The sequence below is a fragment of the Mustelus asterias genome, chromosome 15 (genome assembly GCF_964213995.1).
Source record: "Mustelus asterias chromosome 15, sMusAst1.hap1.1, whole genome shotgun sequence".
Classification (NCBI taxonomy): Eukaryota; Metazoa; Chordata; class Chondrichthyes; order Carcharhiniformes; family Triakidae; genus Mustelus; species Mustelus asterias.
The window spans coordinates 21552148-21574372 of NC_135815.1; the positions used below are offsets into that span (position 1 = coordinate 21552148).

General features: G+C 46.5%; 1 protein-coding gene across 1 annotated transcript in view; it reads left to right on the forward strand.

Annotated features, from left to right (window-relative positions):
- LOC144504902 (WD repeat-containing protein 64-like) overlaps positions 1-21769 on the forward strand; it is a 139768-nt gene extending 117999 nt beyond the window's left edge. The window contains exons 20-25 of the mRNA XM_078230650.1: positions 375-543; positions 4478-4558; positions 6025-6147; positions 9139-9207; positions 18174-18323; positions 21515-21769. Of these exons, the coding sequence (XP_078086776.1) occupies positions 375-543; positions 4478-4558; positions 6025-6147; positions 9139-9207; positions 18174-18323; positions 21515-21769 (847 nt within the window). The remainder of the gene's footprint in view (positions 1-374; positions 544-4477; positions 4559-6024; positions 6148-9138; positions 9208-18173; positions 18324-21514) is intronic.
- The last annotated feature ends 456 nt before the right edge of the window (positions 21770-22225 follow it).

Consider the following 22225-nt stretch of genomic DNA (forward strand, 5'->3'; position numbering starts at 1 on the left):
TTTTTTTATTTTAATCTAACTGACTGGCAGCTAAAGTGGACCACTGAATATAACATGCACCTTAATTTGACTCTTCTTAGATGATAAATGAATATTAATATGCCATTTATTTTTTAATTGCTTTCTGATTAGATGGAAGCCATTTGATCGGGATGCATATAACTTAAAGCTGATACAACAGCGGAAGTTCTTGACATGGATCATGATAAGAAATTCTTTAAATCAGTGACGATACCTCGGTAGGAATGGATCTTTGTTTTTACATAATAAACTGGTGCTGCATAAGTGCTCCTCTGAACCCTGCGAGGGAACCTCAGAATCTCAGCTCTTACTAGCCCTCAGTTTCCCTCCTTCTTCCTGCACTTTTCCCTCAGCTGCTTGAGCTATTGGAATTCCTACTCTTGGAAATCTATCTTTGTGCCAGGAGCTGCTCCCCCGGTGGGCAGCCGTAGCTGTCTTTCTGCGAACTTTAGCGGCTGGGCAGCCCCTTCCCACCAACGTAGGTCAAATGTCTACCACAGCCCCACTAATGAAGCCCCAACCGTAATACATTGCACCTTAGTGTCCTAAAATATGCAGGTTAGGGGGATTAGTGGGGTAAAATACGTGTGGTTTTGGGAAAGAGCCTGGGTGGATTCTCTGTTGGAGAGTCGGAACAGACTCGAAGGGCAAATGGCCTCCTTCTTCACTGCATTCTATGATTCCTTGATTCTATGATTCTAAAAGAGAAGGGTATAGGCAGTGCAAGAGGGCGGATGGAAGGGAATAGAGAAGGGGAGAGCTCAGACCAAAGGATTGAGATGTTGTTTACTTTAATGCCAGGAGTATAGTGAATAAAGGGGGTGAGTTCAGAGCATGAGCAATGCCTGGAAGTGTGATGTGGTGGCCCATAACGGAGACTTGGATGTCTCAGGGACAGGACTGGATACTCCAGGTGCCGGGATTCAGATGTTTCAGGAAGGAACAGGGGAGGGAGGCAAGAGAGGGGGTGGAGTGGCACTGCTGATCAGGGATAGTGTCACAGCTGTAGAGAAGGTGTTATGCTGTGGAGGATTTGTCCACCGAGTCTCTGTGGGTGGAAGTTCAGAGTGGGAAGGGACCGGTCACTTTGCTGGGAGTTTTCTATAGGCCGCCCAATAGTAACAGGGAGGTGGAGGAGCAGATAGGGAAACAGATCCTGGAGAGATGCAGTAATAGCAGAGTTGTTGTGATGGGAGACTTTTAATTTCCCAAACATAGATTGGAATATCCCTAGGGTAAGGGGATTGGATGGGGAAGAGTTCGTTAGGTGTGTTCAGGAGGGTTTCCTGACACAGCATGTGGACAAGCCTACAAGAGGAGAGGCTGTACTTGATCTGATACTGACCAATGAACCTGGACAGGTGTCAGATCTCTCAGTGGGAGAGCATCTTGGGGATAGCGATCATAACTCTATCTCCTTTAGGCTTGCATTAGAAAAAGAGAGGATCAGGCAAGCTAGGAAAGTGTTTATATGGAGTACGGGGAAATATGAAGACATTAGACAGCAAATTAGAGGAGTAAATTGGAAGGAGGTATTCTCGGGGAAATGTACTGAAGAGAGGTAGCAGTTTTTCAAGGAATGTCTGTCTAGAGTTCTACAGGACAACGTTCCGAGCAGACAGGGAGGTGTTGGTCGGTTAAAAGAACCGTGGTGCACGAAAGCTGTGCGGGACCTAGTCGAGAAGAAAAGGAAAGCGTACAAAAGGCTCAGAGAGCTTGGCGAAGATAGGGATTTAGAAGAGTATACGGCTTGTAGGAAGGGACTAAAGAAGGAAATTAGGAGAGCCAGAAGGGGTCACGAGAAGGCCCTGGCAGGTAGGATTAAGGAGAACCCTAAGGCGTTCTATAAATATGTGAAGAGTAAAAGGATGAGACGTGACGGAATAGGGCCTATAAAAGGTGAAGGTGGGAAAGTCTGTACGGAACCAGTAGAAATGGCAGAGGTGCTCAATGAGTATTTTGCCTCGGTTTTCACAGAGGAGAAGGACCTGGGTGGATGTACTGTGGGCGTGCGGTGGACTGAAAGGATTGAGTATGTGGACTTTAAGAAAGAGGTTGTGCTGGAATCTTTGAATGGCATCAAGATAGATAAGTCGCCAGGTCCGGATGGAATGTACCCCAGGTTACTGTGGGAGGCGAGGGAGGAGATTGCAGAGCCTCTGGCGATGATCTTTGTGTTGTCGATGGAGACGGGAGAGGTGTCAGAGGATTGGAGGATTGCAGATGTGGTTCCTATTTTCAAGAAGGGGAATAGGGATAGCCCAGGTAATTACCGACCGGTGAGTCTAACCTCAGTGGTTGGTAAACCGATGGAGAAGATCCTGAGGGACAGGATATATGAGCATTTAGAGAGGTTTAGTATGCTCAAGAATACTCAGCATGGCTTTGTCAAGGGCAGATCGTGCCTTATGAGCCTGGTGGAGTTCTTCGAAAATGTGACCAAACACATTGACGAAGGGAAGGCGATAGATGTGGTTTATATGGATTTTAGCAAGGCGTTCGATAAGGTCCCCCATGGAAGGCTTCTAGAAAAAGTGAGAGGGCATGGGATCCAAGGGGCTGCTGCTCGGATCCAGAACTGGCTTGCCCAAAGGAGGCAGAGAGTGGGTATAGATGGGTCTTTTTCTAAATGGAGGTCAGTCACCAGTGGTGTGCCCCAGGGATCTGTTCTGGGACCCTTGCTGTTTGTCATTTTCATAAATGACCTGGATGAGGAAGCGGAGGGATGGGTTGGTAAGTTTGCCGACGACACGAAGGTTGGTGGGGTTGTGGATAGTCTGGAGGGATGTCAGAAGTTACAGAGGGACACAGATAGGATGCAAGACTGGGCGGACAAGTGGCAGATGGACTTCAACCCAGATAAATGTGTCGTGGTCCATTTTGGTAGGTCAAATGGGATGAAGGAGTACAATATAAAGGGAAAGACTCTTAGTATGGTAGAGGATCAGAAGGACCTTGGGGTCCGGGTCCATAGGACTCTAAAATCGGCCCCGCAGGTGGAGGAGGTGGTTAAGAAGGCATATGGTGTGCTGGCCTTTATCAATCGAGGGATTGAGTTTAGGAGTCCGGGGATAATGATGCAGCTATATAAGACCCTCGTCAGACCCCACTTGGAGTACTGTGCTCAGTTCTGGTCGCCTCACTATAGGAAGGATGTGGAAAAGATTGAAAGGGTGCAGAGGAGATTTACAAGGATGCTGCCTGGATTGAGTGGCATGCCTTATGAGAATAGGCTGAGGGAGCTCGGTCTTTTCTCCTTGGAGAGACGAAGGGTGAGAGGAGACCTAATAGAGGTGTATAAGATGTTGAGAGGCATAGATCGGGTGGACTCTCAGAGGCTTTTTCCCAGGGTGGAAATGTCTGGTATGAGAGGACACAGGTTTAAGGTGCCGGGGGTTAGGTACAGGGGAGATGTTAGGGGTAAGTTTTTCACACAGAGGGTGGTGGACGAGTGGAATCGGCTGCCGTCAGTGGTGGTGGAGGCGAACTCAATAGGGTCTTTTAAGAGACTCCTGGATGAGTACATGGAGCTTAATAGGATGGAGGGTTATAGGTAGGTCTAGAAGGTAGGGATGTGTTCGGCAAAACTTGTGGGCCGAAGGGCCTGTTTGTGCTGTAGTTTTTCTATGTTTCTAAAATTGGCTGGGCCTTCCTGCTGCAATCTCTGGAGGGGCTGGGTGAGAGTTAAGATTGCACCCTTAATCTGAATCAGCTAGGTCCCTAAAATAGGACTTTCATAGAATCCCTCCGGTTCAGAAGGAGGACATTCAGCCCATCGAGTCTGCACCAACTCTCCGACACAGCATCTTACCCAGGCCCACCGCCCCCACCCTATCCCCATAATCCCACGTATTTACCATGGCTAATCCCCCTAACCTACACATTTTGGGATACTAAGGGGCAAAATAGCATGGCCAATCCACCTAACCTGCACATCTTGGACTGTGAGAGGAAACCGGAGCACCCGGAGGGAACCCACGCAGGCATGGAGAGAAAGTTCAAACTCCACACAGTCATCCAAGGTTGGAATTGAACCCAGGTACCCTCGCGCTGTGAGGCAGCGGTGCTAACCACTGTGCCACCGTGCTGTGCAAATTTAAATAACTCGTAAACAAAGTTACAATCAAAAAGATATGACGGTTTCCTACAATCCTTGTAGTTGAATTGACTATCAGAACCCTTCCACCTGAGATTGAATGATGAGTTATTGTACTTTGATATTAAAATGCAAGTCTGTTTCTATATTAAAATACAAGTTTAATGTTGAGTATCAAAGGCTGTAATATTTTCTGAAGCTGTGTTGATATCCAGTGCCTGTTTCGGTATTTCTTTTATTCAGTGGTTTAATTCCTTTCACTCATCAATCAATTCCCAATCATTTAGATATATTGTAAGCTTAGTAAATGCCAGTGAATAAATGCCAAGGAATGATTCACTTTTATTTGATTCCTGACAGCTCAAAGCAGAACCAATCGAAAATTCCATTTCGGGCACAAGAGAAATGGGTGCTGTATTTCGAGCTCTTCCTGTGTACACCGTAAGTTAACACATTTCATTTCCTCCGTAAAAATAATAATGTACTTGATAAAATCTAATAAATAACTTTAGTTTTAAAATGTTTATTTAATAGTGTAAATTTATTTAGCTGTAAATATGAAATGTAATGTAAAGCAACTTCGTTACGCTACAGTTCACACTGCAAAAATCAGGTCAAGTGATGTACAGGGTCTAAGATTTAATGATTTGATTTGATTTGATTTATTATTGTCACATGTATCAGTATACAGTGAAAAGTATTGTTTCTCGCGCAATATGCAAAGCATACTGTTCATAGAGAAGGAAAGGAGAGGGTGCAGAATGTAGTGTTACAGTCATACCTAGGGTGTAGAGAAAGTTCAACTTAACGCGAGGTAGGTCCATTCAAAAGTCTGATGGCAGCAGGGAAGTCAGCTGGCACATGTCCTCAGACTTTTGTATCATTTTCCCGACAGAAGAAGGTGGAAGAGAGAATGTCCGGGGTGCGTGGGGGGGTCCTTGATTATGCTGGCTGCTTTTCCAAGGCAGCAGGAAGTGTAGACGGAGTCAATGGGTGGGAGGCTGGTTTGATTGAAGGACTGGGCTTCATTCACTTGGTTTCCACCTACAGTCCAAAGGATATGCTTGTTATGTGCATTGGTGATGCTAAATTCTCCCTCAGTGTACCTGAACAAGGCGCCGGAGTGTGGCGACCAGGGGATTTTCATAGTAACTTCATTGCAGTGTTAATGTAAGCCTACTTGAGACACTAATAAATGAAGTCAAACTTATGAAACCGTTGCAAGTTGTGAAGGTTACTTACTCCCCCTTGAAATTGAATAGGTGGATAAAAACAGGTCCCTAATGCAAATTCCTAATCTTTACTAAAAACACTTGATCATAACTTCATTATAAATGCATGCATTCAACACCTATACTCCTCACCTCTCAATTCGGGTGCCCACCAGCTGATAAATTGAGACTGGGCGGGAGCACGGGAGGCGGCACGGTAGCACAGTGGTTAGCACTGTTGTTTCACAGCTCCAGGGACCTGGGTTCGACTCCCGGCTTGGGTCACTGTCTGTGTGGAGTTTGCACATTCTCCTCGTGTCTGCGTGGGTTTCCTCCGGGTGCTCCGGTTTCCTCCCACAGTCCAAAGATGTGCGGGTTAGGTTGATTGGCCATGCTAAAATTGCCCTTAGTGTCCTGGGATGCGTAGGTTAGAGGGATTAGCGGGTAAATATGTTGGGATATGGGGGAAGGGCCTGGGTGGGATTGTGGTTGGTGCAGACTTGATGGGCCGAATGGCCTCTCTCTGTGCTGTAGGGTTTCTAAGATTTCTAAGCATAATATTCTGGCCATGAAGAAATGAAGTACTGTCACAGGATTGCTACAGGGGTGCAAAAGCTGAGGGCTACAATTCAGGCTTTAGGAAGGGGAGTTGAGTTGGTGCTTACTGTATTTTTAAATGTATTATCTCCTCCACAGATCGATCCTTTATTCCAGATGAACCCATTTGAAAACATTTCAGTTTCTTCAGCAGAAGGTGGGAAAGATTCCCTGCATAATTTCTTTGCTGGAGAAAGGAAAGGCTTTACAAATGTTAAAAAGGTAAGAAGTGACTCTGAAAAAGAGCGAAATGGCCAAAAAGATAAGTTTATTTCTCACTGTCTGCATTTGCAAATACCTGTGCACTTTATTCATTCACCAAGGCCAGTTGCGCATTTTAAACGCAACATTGCTGTGGGTCTGGAGTCACATGCAGGCCAGACCAGGTAAGGGTGATTGATTTTCTTCCCTAAAGGACATTAGTGAACCAGATAGGCTTTAACAACATATAAACCTGGTTTCATGGTCATCATTAGACTTTAATTCCAGATTTTTATTGAATTCAAATTTCACCGTCTGCCATGGTGGGATTCGAACATGGGTCCCCAGTGCATTTTAAGCCAGTCAAGATTCCAAACTTTGAGATTGCTTGTTATTTTTACATGGATTTTGATGATCTATGCTTAAAAATCTATGCTTGGGGCGGCATGGTGGCTCAGTGGTTAGCACTGCTGCCTCACAGCGCCAGGCACCTGGGTTTGATTCCCGGCTTGGGTCACTGCCTGTGTGGAGTTTGCACGTTCTCCTCGTATCTGCGTGGGTTTCCTCCGGGTGCTCCGGTTTCCTCCCACAGTCCGAAAGATGTGCTGGTTAAGTGCATTGAATTTCACAGTAACTTCATTGCAGTGTTAATGTAAGCCTTACTTGTGACTAATAACTAAACTTTACCTTACTTTAAATGAAAAATCATGCACCATTGCAGTCAGTTTTGGAGAGACACAGAACATTCCCCAACCCTGCAGACTGTGATGTATGAGAAAGTCCAACGAAAGGAGATTCAGGGAAAATAAAATATTTACAGTACTGATGCGCGATATAACACACGAGAGGCTGGATGTACTCGGGAAATAAAGGCTTTTATTGCCAACAATAACAGAGCTACCATATACAGTATACGATCCCAGACTAAAGGGTCACCAGGCAGAGCAGTGACCTTTATACCTCTCCCAGGAGGCGGAGCCGACTGGGGTGTACCATAAGGACTATATTAACAGGTAGAACAGCCCAACCCTAACCCCAACAGTAACATATATACAGACTCATAGTACTGGCCAGACCATGGCTCAGCACTACCTGGTGGGAACCAACAATGGTTCACCACAAGTACAACCCTAATTAATGTTGATGCAAAGTGGTTTAGAACTCTCCCCAGTTCAAAATGTGGCGTGTAATTTGTATGTCATGTTGCCTAAATTGAATTTACCCAAGTAATTTGAAACTGCCTCGAAAAACAAAAAAAAAACTTGCATTTAAAAAGCACCTTTTGTGATCTCAGGACATGTTGAAAAATGCTGTGCAGTCATTGAAGCATTTTTGAAGTGTCGCCACTGTTGTAATGTAGAAAAACTGACAGCCAGTACAACAAGGTACACAAGCAGCAATGAAACCATAACCAGGTGATTCCTTTTAGTGCATTTGGTTGGGGCATTAATATTGACCAGGTCACACAGAATCATAGGAAGGAGTCTCGTCAGTCTGATGATTGTAAGATTCTGAGGGAGGTTGGCTGGATGGATGAGGCGGGGGGGATGTTTCCTACCATGAGGGAATCTAGAACCAGGAACCACAGTTTAATGATAAGGGATTTTTCATTTAAGATGGAGATGAGGGGGGAAATTTCTTCTCTCTAAGCATAGTCTTTGGAATTCTCTTCCACAAAGAGCTGTGGAGGGTGGATCATTTAATATATTCGAGGCTGAGTTAGACAGATTTTCGATTGACAAAGGAGTGAAGGGTTACAGAGAACAGACAAGAAAGTGTTTTTAAGGCCACAATCTGATCAGCCATGATCTTACTAAATGGCAGAACAGGCTTGATGGGCTAAATGGCCTACTGCTGCTTCTATTTCTAATGCTCCTGTGGATGGGTACCGACTCACTGCCAGAGGGATTTAAATAGGCCCACTCCTGGATTCTTTCCCCATAGCCAATGTTCCCTCTCATTATTTCCATCCATTTGTGGGATGAATTTTGTTATACTCACCAATATCAAGGTGCTATGCATATCTCTGCCATCATTAGAAGCAAAAAAAAATATATAATGCATATATTTAAGAACTTACCAGAGGTATGGAAGAAGAAGAAAAAATATCACCCTCTCAGCCACAGACACAGTAACAGGCTAGTCCACAAATTACTCGATTACTGAATTCACTTTTAAATGTACCATGGTGGCATTTAACTCACAACCTTTAGGTTTTAAGTTCAGTGTCATAACCACCATACTTAACCACTACACTATCATACATTTGTTAGTTTTTATATTGTAGCTTGCTTTTTAATCATTTGACAGAAGTTGAATCGGCGGTGTTGACTCAAGACCAGGATAAGGATCTTTTCTTTCAATTTTGAATTGATAGAAAATGTGGAAAAGGAAACTTATTTTCTTTCAGCTTATTGAGTGATGTCTTTACTTAAAACTACCAAGAGTGGTGAGAAAAATACAATCTGAGATTAAAACAGAAAATGCTGGAAAAACTCAGCAGGGCTGACAGCATCTGTGGGGAGAGAAACAGAGTTAGTGTTTTGAGTCCGTATGATGTCTTCAGAAGCATAATCGCAGGAGTGGGGCTAGCTTCTCAGCAATATTTCCAAAATGTTTTTCCAGCCCTGCTGCGATGCTTGTTTGTCTTTTGCGATGATGTTTGAACCTGTCTTTTCTCTTTCCAAATGTTGATGGTCCTCATAGTGCTTTTCCTTTGTTACTATTACCCTTACCCCATTGCTCCAAAAATAAACTGAGGTCAATATCCCTGAGCAATTATTGTTAGGATAATTCTTTTGAAAAAGAGAGTCAAAGTTTTTCATATCGCATTCCCACACGGCAGGCTTGTGGGTTTCTTGAATGGCTTTGATGATTTTTTAAATGAAGGTAAAACAGAAGGTTCACAGCGGGTTGTGAGCTTTTCTGTAGTGAAATATCCAGAAGGTTGGCCCTCAGGTGAACTCTTAAACTGGAACATGTTAAGTACTTTGGCGGCTTGATGACTTGCAGCTGGTTTCAGAGATTGGTTCTCAGACTGACCAACAACTAATGGTTCTGAAGGATCTCCTGAGTCCTGGGGTAATGAAAGTGCTGTCCCTGAAGCTAGCTGTGATCACACGGCCACTGGGTTAATATTTCTGAGGAACACCCAATCTGGTTTGGATGGGGGAGGCTGTTGTGATCAATTGGGAGTTGAAAATAGAGTTTGTGATCTTCCCTTTTACCCAGTATGAAACATGGAGACAGGGAGTCTGGAAACTCCATAGTCATTAGGTGTTGGTCCATCCTTAAGCAATGAAATGTGTGAATTCCACAACTGTTTGTGGAGTACCCTTACCTACGTCCATACTTTATTAGGTATTCGCAGGAGTCCTGACATGGTTTGCAATCCAACTGCCAAACTTCACAGTGCGTTTCGGTCCCATTTTTAAAAGTACAGAGTGAAAGTTCATCATATGACATCCCTGTATTGGGTATGACAATACCGAGTTTCACACCACAGTCAGATGATGGCTGTTGAAAAAGATGTTCCACCAGCAGATATTCTCATCCTGATGAACATGAACAAAGGATACAATAAAAAACCTTTTGAAATGTTTCTTAAGAATGCACTTACGGGAATAATCTCAAGGCTTCAGTCTCGATTTATATTTTTGCATTACAGGAAACTAAGATGACCACTCTCAACCCGATCAAGACTTGCCACATTTTCAATGCCAGTCCTACTCCACCTGCTTACGTTATGCTTTGAAAATGGAAGTTGATACAGGCACTCTTCATTCATGACAAGTATCTCTCGGAGGTTTTACGAGAACAAACTGAATATGTCCTATGTAGGGTAAAAGGACTACATAGTTAAGTTCGTTGGAATCATGTGGCTCAATTGAAGTAAAGTTACTGAGTAACGCATTGCTTCTGCTTGTCTGCTATTTTCCAATATATTTTCCTGGATAGATTCGAAATATAGTTACAGCAAGAAAAAGAGGCGATAGTTTTGCAGGTGGTCAGTTTCATGCTTATCTACTGCTATGTGAATCATATTAGCTTTGTGCAGTTTTCTTTTATTCATTCATGGGATGTGTGCATCGCTGACTGGGCCAGCATTTATTGCCCCTCCCTGAGGGTATTTAAGAGTCAACCTCATTGCTGTGGGTCTGGAGTCACAGGTAGGCCAGACCAGGTAAGAATGACAGATTTCCTTCCCTAAAGGGGCAGCACGATGGCACAGTGGTTAGCACTGCTGCCTCACAGCGCCAGGGACCCGCGTTCAATTCCGGCCTCGGGTCACTGTCTGTGTGGAGTTTACACGATCTCCCCTGTAGCATGGGTGTCTGTGTGGGTTTCCTCCGGGTGCTCCGGTTTCCTCCCATAGTCCAAAGATGTGTGGGTTAGGTTGATTGGCCATGCTAAATTAACCTTAGTGTCAGGGGGAGTCAGCAGGGTAAATATGAGGGGTTACGGGAAGAGGGCCTGGGTGGGATTGTGGTCGGTGCAGACTTGATGGGCTGAATGGCCTCCTTCTGCACTGTACGGAATCTATAATTCTAGTGAACCAGATGGGCTTTTACAACAATCAACAATGGTTTCATGGTCATGGGTTCTCAGAGCATCATCCTGCATTGTGCGGTTAAATGATAGTAGCACATGTTCATCTTTAAAGGCGAAGGTTTAACAAGGTCAACAGATATTAATTCAATTCTTGGGGGAATTGATGAAATTAATTTTAGCCAGCAGAATTTACTGAATTGGGACAATATAATTAACCGGGATGTTTTTAGTCACCCTCAGGCCAAACTTTAACAGTAGCCAGTCCAGTGAAATGTATTTTCATTGTTACTTTGATGTTAGTCATCAATGCGGAATGGTGGCAACCTCAGACCTTTGAGAGGTATGGCTACAAATCTAACATGCATCATCCTAAAGGAAGGGATGTACTTCTGAGGCTTTATAAAGCACTGGTTAGGCCCCATTTGGAGTACTGTGAGCAATTTTGGGCCCCACACCTCAGGAAGGACATACTGGCACTGGAGCGGGTCCAGCGGAGATTCACACGGATGATCCCAGGAATGGTAGGCCTGACATACGATGAATGTCTGAGGATCGTGGGATTATATTCATTGGAGTTTAGGAGGTTGAGGGGAGATCTAATAGAAACTTACAAGATAATGAACGGCTTAGATAGGATGGACGTAGGGAAGTTGTTTCCATTAGCAGGGGAGACTAGGACGCGGGGGCACAGCCTTAGAATAAAAGGGAGTCACTTTAGAACAGAGATGAGGAGAAATTTCTTCAGCCAGAGAGTGGTAGGTCTGTGGAATTCATTGCCACAGAGGGCTGTGGAGGCCGAGACGTTGAGCGTCTTCAAGACAGAAATTGATAAATTCTTGATTTCTCGAGGAATTAAGGGCTATGGGGAGAGAGTGGGTAAATGGAGTTGAAATCAACCATGATTGAATGGTGGAGTGGACTCGATGGGCCGAATGGCCTTACTTCCGCTCCTATGTCTTATGGTCTTATGGTCTTATGCTGCCTGGATAAATATGGATAATTTATTTGCGTAGAGAATGCAGCCACAGTTTCACAACTGATTCCAGATAAAATACCTCGGAAGAATATTGTAACATTATCTGCACTGTCCAGGAGGAAAGGGCGCCAAATTGGACTGAACATTTTAGAAGAGGTCTCAGTTTCCACCCACAATGGTGTGCAGTCAACATGCTGCAGGATCCAGTTATGATTTAGGTTTGGCAAATGAAGCAACTGAGAAGGATAACCTTTTTTAAAAAATGTGACAATTGGAATATAATGGGCAAATAGATAGAAGTGCCGGTTTTCCAGGCTCGTAGGTGTGTCTGTCTAGGAAAGCAAATGGCCATACTCAAAAGACTGATGAAATTGTGGTCTGCAAAACCTCATCACCACAGACACCTTAACTAAATATTGAAAGCACCCAACAGTTCTCAAGTCTAAGGTACCCTTCATACATCCTTTCCGGAAACTGAGGAAGGTAGCCCGCGCTTCATTGCAGATCTCATGACATTTGCCAGCCCCAATTTACCCATAATAAAAAAACTCCCAGAGGTGCCCAGCACAATTGGATTCACAGCCAGCACAGGAAGGTTATCATTAGATGGTCAACATTCTTCGCCAGAGGGAAGTCGAGTGCTTCCTTCACGTAATAAACAAATTCCAATTCACCCAGTAGAACGTTCAGGTACCACTGCTATAAAAATTATGCTCATCTTGGCTTAGGCTGGGTTTGGACTCTGGTGCAAAGGGTGCACAGAGACATATGACTGGGGGGAAGGTACACAGATACACACAACTGAAGTCAGTGGGGGAAGGGTACACAGAGACACATGACAGGTGGGGTGAGAGGGCAGGGGAGTTAGTCTGCCTCAGTGAGGATAATTGGCACTCACTGCTTCTCGCTTTGATGTCTGATCTGAATCGGACTGCGGGATCTCTCCGCAGTCAATCCCCAGATGGGCAGAAGGAAACCGGGCACATGGGCATTTTCCCGACCAGGTAACCATGTTGATTGCAGTTTTAGGGATTTGGGCAAGCCACACTCACCAGACTTTCATGTCCAGAGTGACTTCCTCCCATGTAATAGTCTGACATCTGAGGCCTTGACACACATCTCTGTTGCCACATTCTCATTGCCCTCTATCAGTCATTTCAGGAGTCAAGTGGTAGGCAGGTGCATAGCTCTGCCTTATGCAAGTGGGGACTACTACAGGGCTGATGTCGAGCTATAAACATAGACACAACACAACACTGCAGGCTTCCACGAGTGCATAAGATCTCCAAATGTTGGTAGATACGTAACCCACACTCAAACCTAACAGCCATTACATGGAAGTCATTGAAAGATGCGCGGACTGAGTTTGACTCCAGTGTTGCTTGACATCAAAACCAATACGGACCACAGGGACCATTCCTCTGCAGAGGCTTCACATGAATAAACCAGACTGCAACATCTATACTCACAAGACCACATGAACTGATCCTCTGACGCAAGTCTCAGGGGTGCATTTCCCAGCCATCATTTTTCTGGAGCCAGAAGCCTTGCTAATGTCCCTGCTGTGCACAGAATGGTGACACACTTTAATGAGATGGTGCAAGACACTACAGACCTGAAGCACACAATGGGAGATACGTGAGGAGGGGCGACCTCTGCTACACTTGTATGACCTCAGAACATTGCACCAGATAGAAGAGTCATTTGCTGGAGATGAGAAACAAAATATATTTACATATGTGCAGAGTACATACAGATTGTGAACACCGATGCCACCTTTGTGATCTCCAAGTTAATTTACTTACCCTACCACGAGGTTCAGATATATCCCTGACATCCACAGCAGAGGTGGAGGCAGCCTTCTGACTGTTTTGCCCTGTTGTCTTGATGCACTTGGTGGGCGCCCTCTGGAGGGCCAAGGCCTGGAAAAATACAAGGAAAATACAAGGAAAAGGGTGTAGAGACGCAGAGGGACCTGGGTGTGCAAGTCCACAGATCCTTGAAGGTGACGTCACAGGTGGAGAAGGTGGTGAAGAAGGCATATGGCATGCTTGCCTTTATAGGACGGGGCATAGAGTATAAAAGTTGGGGTCTGATGTTGCAGATGTATAGAACGTTGGTTCGGCCGCATTTGGAATACTGCGTCCAGTTCTGGTCGCCACACTACCAGAAGGACGTGGAGGCTTTGGAGAGAGTACAGAGGAGGTTTACCAGGATGTTGCCTGGTATGGAGGGGCTTGGTTATGAGGAGAGATTGGGGAAACTGGGGTTGTTCTCCTTGGAAAGACGGAGGATGAGGGGAGACTTAATAGAGGTGTATAAAATTATGAAAGGCATAGATAGGGTGAACGGTGGGAAGCTTTTCCCCGGGTCGGTGGTGACGTTCACGAGGGGTCATAGGTTCAAGGTGAAGGGGGGGAGGTTTAACACAGATATCAGAAGGACATATTTCACACAGAGGGTCGTGGGGGCCTGGAATGTGTTGCCGGGCAAGGTGGTGGAGGCGGACACACTGGGAACGTTTAAGACTTATCTAGACAGCTATATGAATGGAGTGGGAATGGAGGGATACAAAAGAGTGGTCTAGTTTGGACCAGGGAGCGGCGCGGGCTAATTGTTCCTGGTTTCTCGTTTCAAGGCTTCATTCTATGATCATCTTGCTGGTGCCAGTACAGAGTGAGACTGCGGATAGTTGGGAACCTGTCTCGGGGGCAGGGAATTCATATGGTGTTCGTGGAAGTGGAAATGACTAGGGTTGGGAAGCATTTTCCGATCGGGACCATTGTGATCTCCTGGACTCGTTTCGATCGCCTCAGGGGGTCGGAGAGGAATTTCCCAGATTTTTTTTCCCCATATTGGCCCTGGGGTTTTTCACTCTGGGTTTTCGCCTCTCCCTGGAGATCACATGGTCTGGAATGGGGGGGTGGGGGTAAGTTAATAGGTTGTAATGAACAAAGCATCGTAGCTGTGAGGGACAGCTCGGTGGATAGGATATTGGTATGTAGATAGGCTGGAAAATTGGGCGGGGATCCTGGATTCAGGATTCAATCCTGGACCGGGGAGCGGCGCGGGCTTGGAGGGCCGAAGGGCCTGTTCCTGTGCTGTATTGTTCTTTGTTCTTTGTTCTTTTTGAGCACTCAACCCTTCAGATACATGCTAATAAATTCTACCATCTCTCCGAATGTTGTCAATGCTTGGCAACTCTTCATAACTCTTAAAGAAGAAAAGAACCAGCGTGTGGCTTGGCTTTTGATTCAAGCTCAAACCTGGAAGTGAAAACCTAAACACGGGAATTAAAAAGTTCAAGATGTAATGCAATCAGTAATCATGTTTTGAAATACCTATTTTTTGCATTTGTTTAAAATTTTTGTCAGACATTATGATCGCGCTCGCCCCAAAGCCAGAAAATCCCGTCCGAGGTCAACGGACCTTTGCATAGTCCGTGTCCCTCCTGTTGTGATTCCGTGGCAGGCGGGATGGGAAAATTCCGCCCTAATAAAGGTCCAGTGGGAACAGAGGGTGCCTGCGGTTAAAATGGCAGCCAGGCACTGCTGCATTCCCAACACAATTGGTGTGCTGTTACTTAAACACCACCAATTCTGGGTGTGGAGAGAGGTGTGTGTAGCACAGTCAAGTTTGAGCCTTCATTAATCTGAAAGTCTAATTGCTCTGCCTCAATTAAGATCTCACTACAATTTTAACCCTGGGTTGTGCAAGTCACAGTAAGGAGTCTAACAACACCAGGTTAAAGTCCAACAGGTTTATTTGGTGTTGGACTTTAACCTGGTGTTGTTAGACTCCTTACTGTGACTTGCACAACCCAGGGTTAAAATTATAACCCCAGTCCAACGCCGGCATCTCCACATTGTGCAACTCATGCACAGAACCCCCTGGTGGCAAAGAACAGCATTGCCCTGGAGAGATTCAGTAAATTAGAATTTTTAACTTTCTGGGCTCCACGTTTAACCCTTTGCTCTTCCCTTCCCCAGCTTTTCATCACTCTCTCTTATTTACTTTTCTACGAACAGTTTTCTTTGTCTGTATAGCACACAAGGAACAATACTTTTCACCGTATACTAATACATGTGACAACAATAAATCAAATCAAATCAAATCTCCCCTAACCACGGTCCTCACCTGACATCTATTTTTGTCCACAAACCTCTGTGATTGCGGGTGTGCAGGGGAAATTAAGCCTAAAGCCGGCCCAACAAACAACTGGAAGGATGATCCATGGGGAGGCTGAGAGAAAGACAGGACTCAAGCCAGGGAGAGAGGCAGTCAGTGGCCAGAGTGGGTGTGAGACACATGCCTGCTTCCCCTGGCTCCGCATTCAAGCAAATATGAGAACCTTCCTCCCAGTTGGTGACACACTGTGCCATGTGAGCTCAATGTGTGGCAAGTGAAGCTCTTGACTGATCAGGAATAGAAGACACATCATGCAAGATGAACAGGGCTCTACAATAAATAAATTGTTCTGTTATTAAACATTTCCAATGTGTTCTCCTGACATCGCGATCTAATTTATCCACGATGGAGTGCACCACGGATCTTGAAATAATCCAGCACAGGCCCTGATATCTTCAAACCCCCCGATACTGATATGATCCAGGACAGATTCTGATATCATCATCCAACCCTGATCCTGATATAATCCAGCACTGGTGCTGGTACTATCCAACATTAATCCTGATATCATTAAACATTGATTCGGATACAGCCCAACCTGATCCTGGTACAATCAAGCACTGATCTTGATATAATCCGATACTGTTCTTTTTCTAATCCAGCATCAATCCTGATATAATCCAGCAGCACTCCTGATATCATCCAGTACCAATCCTGAACGAAAGCAATCTCGATCCTGCCACACAACCCAAATGGATCCTGGCATGATTAAGACTTTGATATCATCCAGTTTAGGGCGGCGATTCTCCACTGCGCTAATTTTTTCTCACCGCATTTGCATCTCCCAGGCCTAGATTTCTGGCGGCGTCTGCGCACCACCAGACATCGGCTGGGAGGTGGGGCTAGCATTGAAATAATACTTTATATACTATTTAAATGCTATCAGCCAGCCCAGGACAGAATTCTCCGGGCCCGCTCGCCTCTCCCACCCCGCCAGAGTGTTTCACTCCAGCGGGGATTACTATAGCTCCCCAATTTTGGGGAACTAGAGGCCTGACCTGACTGGAGTGAAGGGAGTGCAATCGGGGCCCCCAGGGAGTCGGGCAGCAGGGGGCGGTGCCCCATGGCATGGTTCCCCTGGCAATGCCAGGCTGTGCCCCATGGCACTGCCGTAGGGGCCAAGTTCCCATGCCCACGGGGCACCTTGGCAATGCCCGGGGCCTATAGGGACGGGCCTTGGGGGCGATCAGTGGGGGTGGGGGGGTCCTGCTGCCACTCTGCATTGGGATTCGGTCGGGGGGTTGGAGGGAGGCCAGCGATCAGGGCGGGCTGGAGGGAATGGTCGGCCAGAGGGGTCTGTGGAGGGGGTCTGCCCAGGTAGTTCTGCTGGGTGGGTTTCAGCTGGAGGGTTGATGGGGGAATTGTCACTATTTGGGGAGGGGGGGGCTTGAGATCAGGGGGGTACCAGTAAGGGGGGTTTGGGGCTGGCCCACAAATGGACGGGGGGTGGGGTGATCATGCCGTGGGGTGGTTGGGGGGTCGTGGGGGTCAGCTCTGCGGGGCTCCTGGGCTGGCCAGCGATCGAGAGGCTGACACTTCAGGGCCACTGCTGGTTTCAGCCTCTCCAGTGGGAATAACCCTGAAATCTACTGATATTCATGCTGGTGGCCTCTGCAGTGCACAGTGTGGGAGATTCTCGTGTGGAGGCTCCAATTGGAGTGGCATGGTTTAAGGCGCATTAAGCCCCGCCCAGAGGCTTCTCCAGGAAAACTTTGCCGGGAGTGCCTATGACGCGGGGTGGATGAGAGTGCTACTTTAAATCCTGTGCAGCCCTTACAGTAAAATATCGGCCCAGAGTGTAATTTGAGCTTCCTCTTCGGGTGGCGCTTTTCTGCCTCAACGCTATTTCTGGTCATTTGAAAAAGTTTCTTGGTTCGTTCTGGTCAGATTGATAACTAACAGAGGAAGGAGCACAAAAGAAAGGAAGAGCAAACCCGGCAGGGCTAAGCTTTGACTGCACCTTGACAGGATTCTCCCATCTCTCAGACAGCACAGCAGGTAAGAACATTTTGAATTTTTTAATTTTCAATCCTTTCTCGCCATTTCTTGGTTCCCCCTTTTCCTGTTGCCCCACTATATCCTGAAAAAAAACCTCTTCAATCACAGTCTGCCTTTCTCGTGTGTGAAACCATCTAACCAGTCAAACCATAGATTGTACACTCCGCTACCAGGAGCGAGTATCTGAGCGAGTTTCTTCGTGTCAAATTCGCAGGTGACCACTGTAACTTGTGGTGCACAAGCAGCTGGTGGAGGAGATGGTGATGTTCACGAACATGATTCATTTACTTTTGATCTCTTGCTTTAAACCTACTTGTGTGTTGTTTCTTTACAGTTTAAGACCGTACAGCTGGAAGCCAAACTCAGTTATATTCTTCCCTTTGATGAAAGCTGGAACAAACCTGTGCAAAAGAAGCAACTTGCCATTCACGCTAGATTCTGCACCTTGATAGGAGCCTCCCTCTCTCCGCAGACAACACAGCAGGTAAGAGCACTGTAGCAAAGACTAGGGGGGGGGGGGGGGGGGTGAGGGGTGGAGGGCAATTCTCTCACCCCACTGCACTGCTTTAGTTGTGCAGCGGGCCCGGAGACATCAATGATGGCCAATTCGCGGGCTTCCCGCTGGGCATCCACGCGCCTCTAAGATTTTTGGCATGAACAGAATCGGGCTGAAAATCAACGTGGCGGTGATTTACATGCGTTACCATAGAAAGGCATCTGGATATAAATTGTCCCATTGGGAAGACGCAGCTTTAAAAAAGGAGGTAGACAAAAGGCGGGTAACTATGGGCCGGTTAGCTTAACTTCTGTAGTAGGGAAAATGCTTGAATCTATCATCAAGGAAGAAATAGCGAGACATCTGGATATAAATTGTCCCATTGATAAGACGCAGCGTGGGTTCATGAAGGGAAGGTCATATTTGACTAATTTGGTGGAATTCTTTGAGAACATTACATGTGCAGTAGACAGTGGGGAACCTGTGGATGTGGTGTATCTGGACTTCCAGAGAGGCACTTGGCAAGGTGTCGCACCAAAGACTGCTACATAAGATAAAGGTGCACGGTGTTACAGGTAATGTATTGGCATGGATAGAGGATTGGTTAACTAACAGAAAGCAAAGAGTGGGGGTAAATGGGTGTTTTTCTGGTTGGCGATCAGTGACTAGTGATGTGCCTTAGGGATCAGTGTTGGGACCGCAATTGTTTATGATTTACATAGATGATTTAGAGTTGGGGACCAAGTGTACTGTGTCAAAATTCACGGATGACACTAAGATGAGTGGCAGAGCAAAGTGTGCAGAGGACGCTGAAAGTCTGCAAAGGGGTATAGATAGTCTAAGTGAGTGGGCGAGGGTCTGGCAGATGGAGTACAACGTTGGTAAATGTGAGGTCATCCATTTTGGTAGGAATAACAGCAAGATGGACTATTATTTAAATGGTTAAAAATTGCAGCATGCTGCTGTGCAGAGGGACCTGGGTGTCCTTGTGCAAGAATCACAAAAAGTTGGTTTGCAGGTGCAGCAGATAATTAAGAAGGCAAATGGAATTTTGTCCTTCATTGTGAGAGGCATGGAGTTTAAAAACAGCGAGGTTATGTTGCAGCTGTATAAGGTGCTGGTGAGGCCACACCTGGAGTACTGTGTACAGTTTTGGTCTCCTTACTTGAGAAAGGATATACTGGCACTGGAGGGGGTGCAGAGGAGATTCACTAGGTTGATTCCAGAGTTGAAGAGTTGGCTTATGAGGAGAGACTGAGTAGACTGGGGCTACACTCATTGGAATTCAGAAGAATGAAGGGAGATTTATAGAAACATATAAGATTATGAAGGGACTATATAAGATAGAAGCAGGGAAGTTGTTTCCACTGGCAGGTGAAACTATAACTAGAGGACATGGCCTCAAAATAAGGGGGAGCAGATTTAGGACTGAGTTGAGGAGGAACTTCTTCACACAAAGGGTTGTGAATCTGTGGAATTCCCTGCCCAGTGAAGCAGTTGAGGCTACCTCATTGAATGTTTTTAAGGCAAGGATAGATACATTTTTGAACAGGAAAGGAATTAAGGGTTATGGTGAGCGGGTGGGTAAATGGAGCTGAGTCCATGATCTTATTGAATGGCGGAGCAGGCTCAAGGGGCCAGATGGCCTACTCCTGCTCCTAGTTCTTATGTTCTTATGTTCTTTACATATGATTAATGGGTTAGTCACCGAATTCTCCCCCCACCCAGTGCAAGCCTCTATCCCCCTCTCTGGTGCAATGTCACGCTGGCGGCATTTAGAACAAAGAACAATACAGCACAGGAACAGGCCCTTCGGCCCTCCAAGCCCGCGCCGCTCCCTGGTCCAAACTAGACCATTCTTTTGTATCCCTCCATTCCCACTCCATTCATGTGGCTATCTAGATAAGTCTTAAACGTTCCCAGTGTGTCCGCCTCCACCACCTTGCCCGGCAGCGCATTCCAGGCCCCCACCACCCTCTGCGTAAAATACGTCCTTCTGATATCCGTGTTAAACCTCCCCCCCCCTCACCTTGAACCTATGACCCCTCGTGAACGTCACCACCGACCTGGGAAAAAGCTTCCCACCGTTCACCCTGTCTATGCCTTTCATAATTTTATACACCTCTATTAGGTCACCCCTCATCCTCCGTCCTTCCAGTGAGAACAAGCCCAGTTTACCCAATCTCTCCTCATAACTAAGCCCTTCCATACCAGGGAACATCCTGGTAAACCTCCTCTGTACTCTCTCTAAAGCCTCCACGTCCTTCGGGTAGTGTGGCGACCAGAACTGGGCGCAGTATTCCAAATGCGGCCGAACCAACGTTCTATACAACCGCACCATCAGATCCCAACTTTTATACTCTATGCCCCGTCCTATAAAGGCAAGCATGCCACATGCCTTATTCACTACCTTCTCCACCTGTGACGTCACCTTCAAGGATCTGTGGACTTGCACACCCAGGTCCCTCTGCGTATCTACACCCTTTATGGTTCTGCCATCTATCGTATAGCTCCCCCGTACGTTAGTTCTACCAAAATGCATCACTTCGCATTTATCAGGATTGAACTCCATCTGCCATTTCTTTGCCCAAATTTCCAGCCTATCTATATCCTTCTGTAGCTTCTGACAATGTTCTTCACTATCTGCAAGTCCAGCCATTTTTGTGTCGTCCACAAACTTACTGATCACCCCAGTTACACCTTCTTCCAGATCGTTTATATAAATCACAAACAACAGAGGTCCCAATACAGAGCCTTGCAGAACACCACGAGTCACAGGCATCCAGCCGGAAAAAGACCCTTCCACGACCACCCTCTGTCTTCTGTGGCCAACTGCTCTAAAAAAATTGGACCTGACTTGGCAAAACTGAAGAGGAGCAGGAAGGTAAGTGTTACGGAGCTGCAGCCCCCAGAGTGCAGGGGTAGGTGGAGGCAGGGCCTGCAAAGTTGCAGGGTGGGGTGGGGAAGTTTTTTCTGTGCTGTAAGTGCTGTCCTCAGGCCCAGGGATGTTCCATTGTTTTGGTTGCGGGGTGGGGTGGTAGACTGGGGTTTTAGGGAGGAGGGGGGAAGAGTGCCATGAGCTGCGTGAGGGCTCATCAAGTCAGGGGCGCTCATGTTAACATAGACACTCACACTGCAAGTAATCTGCAGTGAATGGGAACCCACTTTGCGATAATTAGGAGTCAGTCCCTGACCTGCAACACATGCCTGGAAGGAAATGTTGTAGTATCACCCATGTCAATGGCTCAAGGGAACGCAATGGCCTGCACACTGACTTGTATGCTCTCCCTGCCTGCCATGACCACGATACCAATGGCAGGCAACCTATTCAGGTGATGTATGGCATCCCAGATTCTGTTGTGTTGCCAGTATCCACAAGTGGGGACATTGGTCCTCGTGAAGAAATGGGGGGTCCTGGGATAATAAAAAAGTAAGACATGTATCTATCTATCTCTCTCTCTCTCTCACTCTGTAATCCCAACCATGGTGATGGGTTTCGGACTGATAGATAGTGGGATGGCCATCACGGTGACAGGTGTTGAGGAGGAGGAGGCTGATGAGGTGGAGGGAATCATAAGGCCACTGCAAGATCAGCCAGTGCCAGGACCTGCAGAAGGAGGGCAGGGGACTGCTGGTGAGGCCCAGGAAGTGGCAGCACAGTCTCCCGCAGTGGGAGCACCAGGGAAAGAGGATGAGGAGACAGAGACTGTACAGGACAAGGAGATCCTTTGAGGGCCTGTCTGAGGCCATGTGCCAGTGCTGGCTCTGCCTATGCAAGGAGACAGTGCGGCACCTGTGTCAGGTCTTGGCAGACCTGGCACCTAAGGGGAGTGGAGGGCACCTGTTCCCAGTGGAAGTGGAGGTGATGACGGCCCTGAATTTCTGTGCCA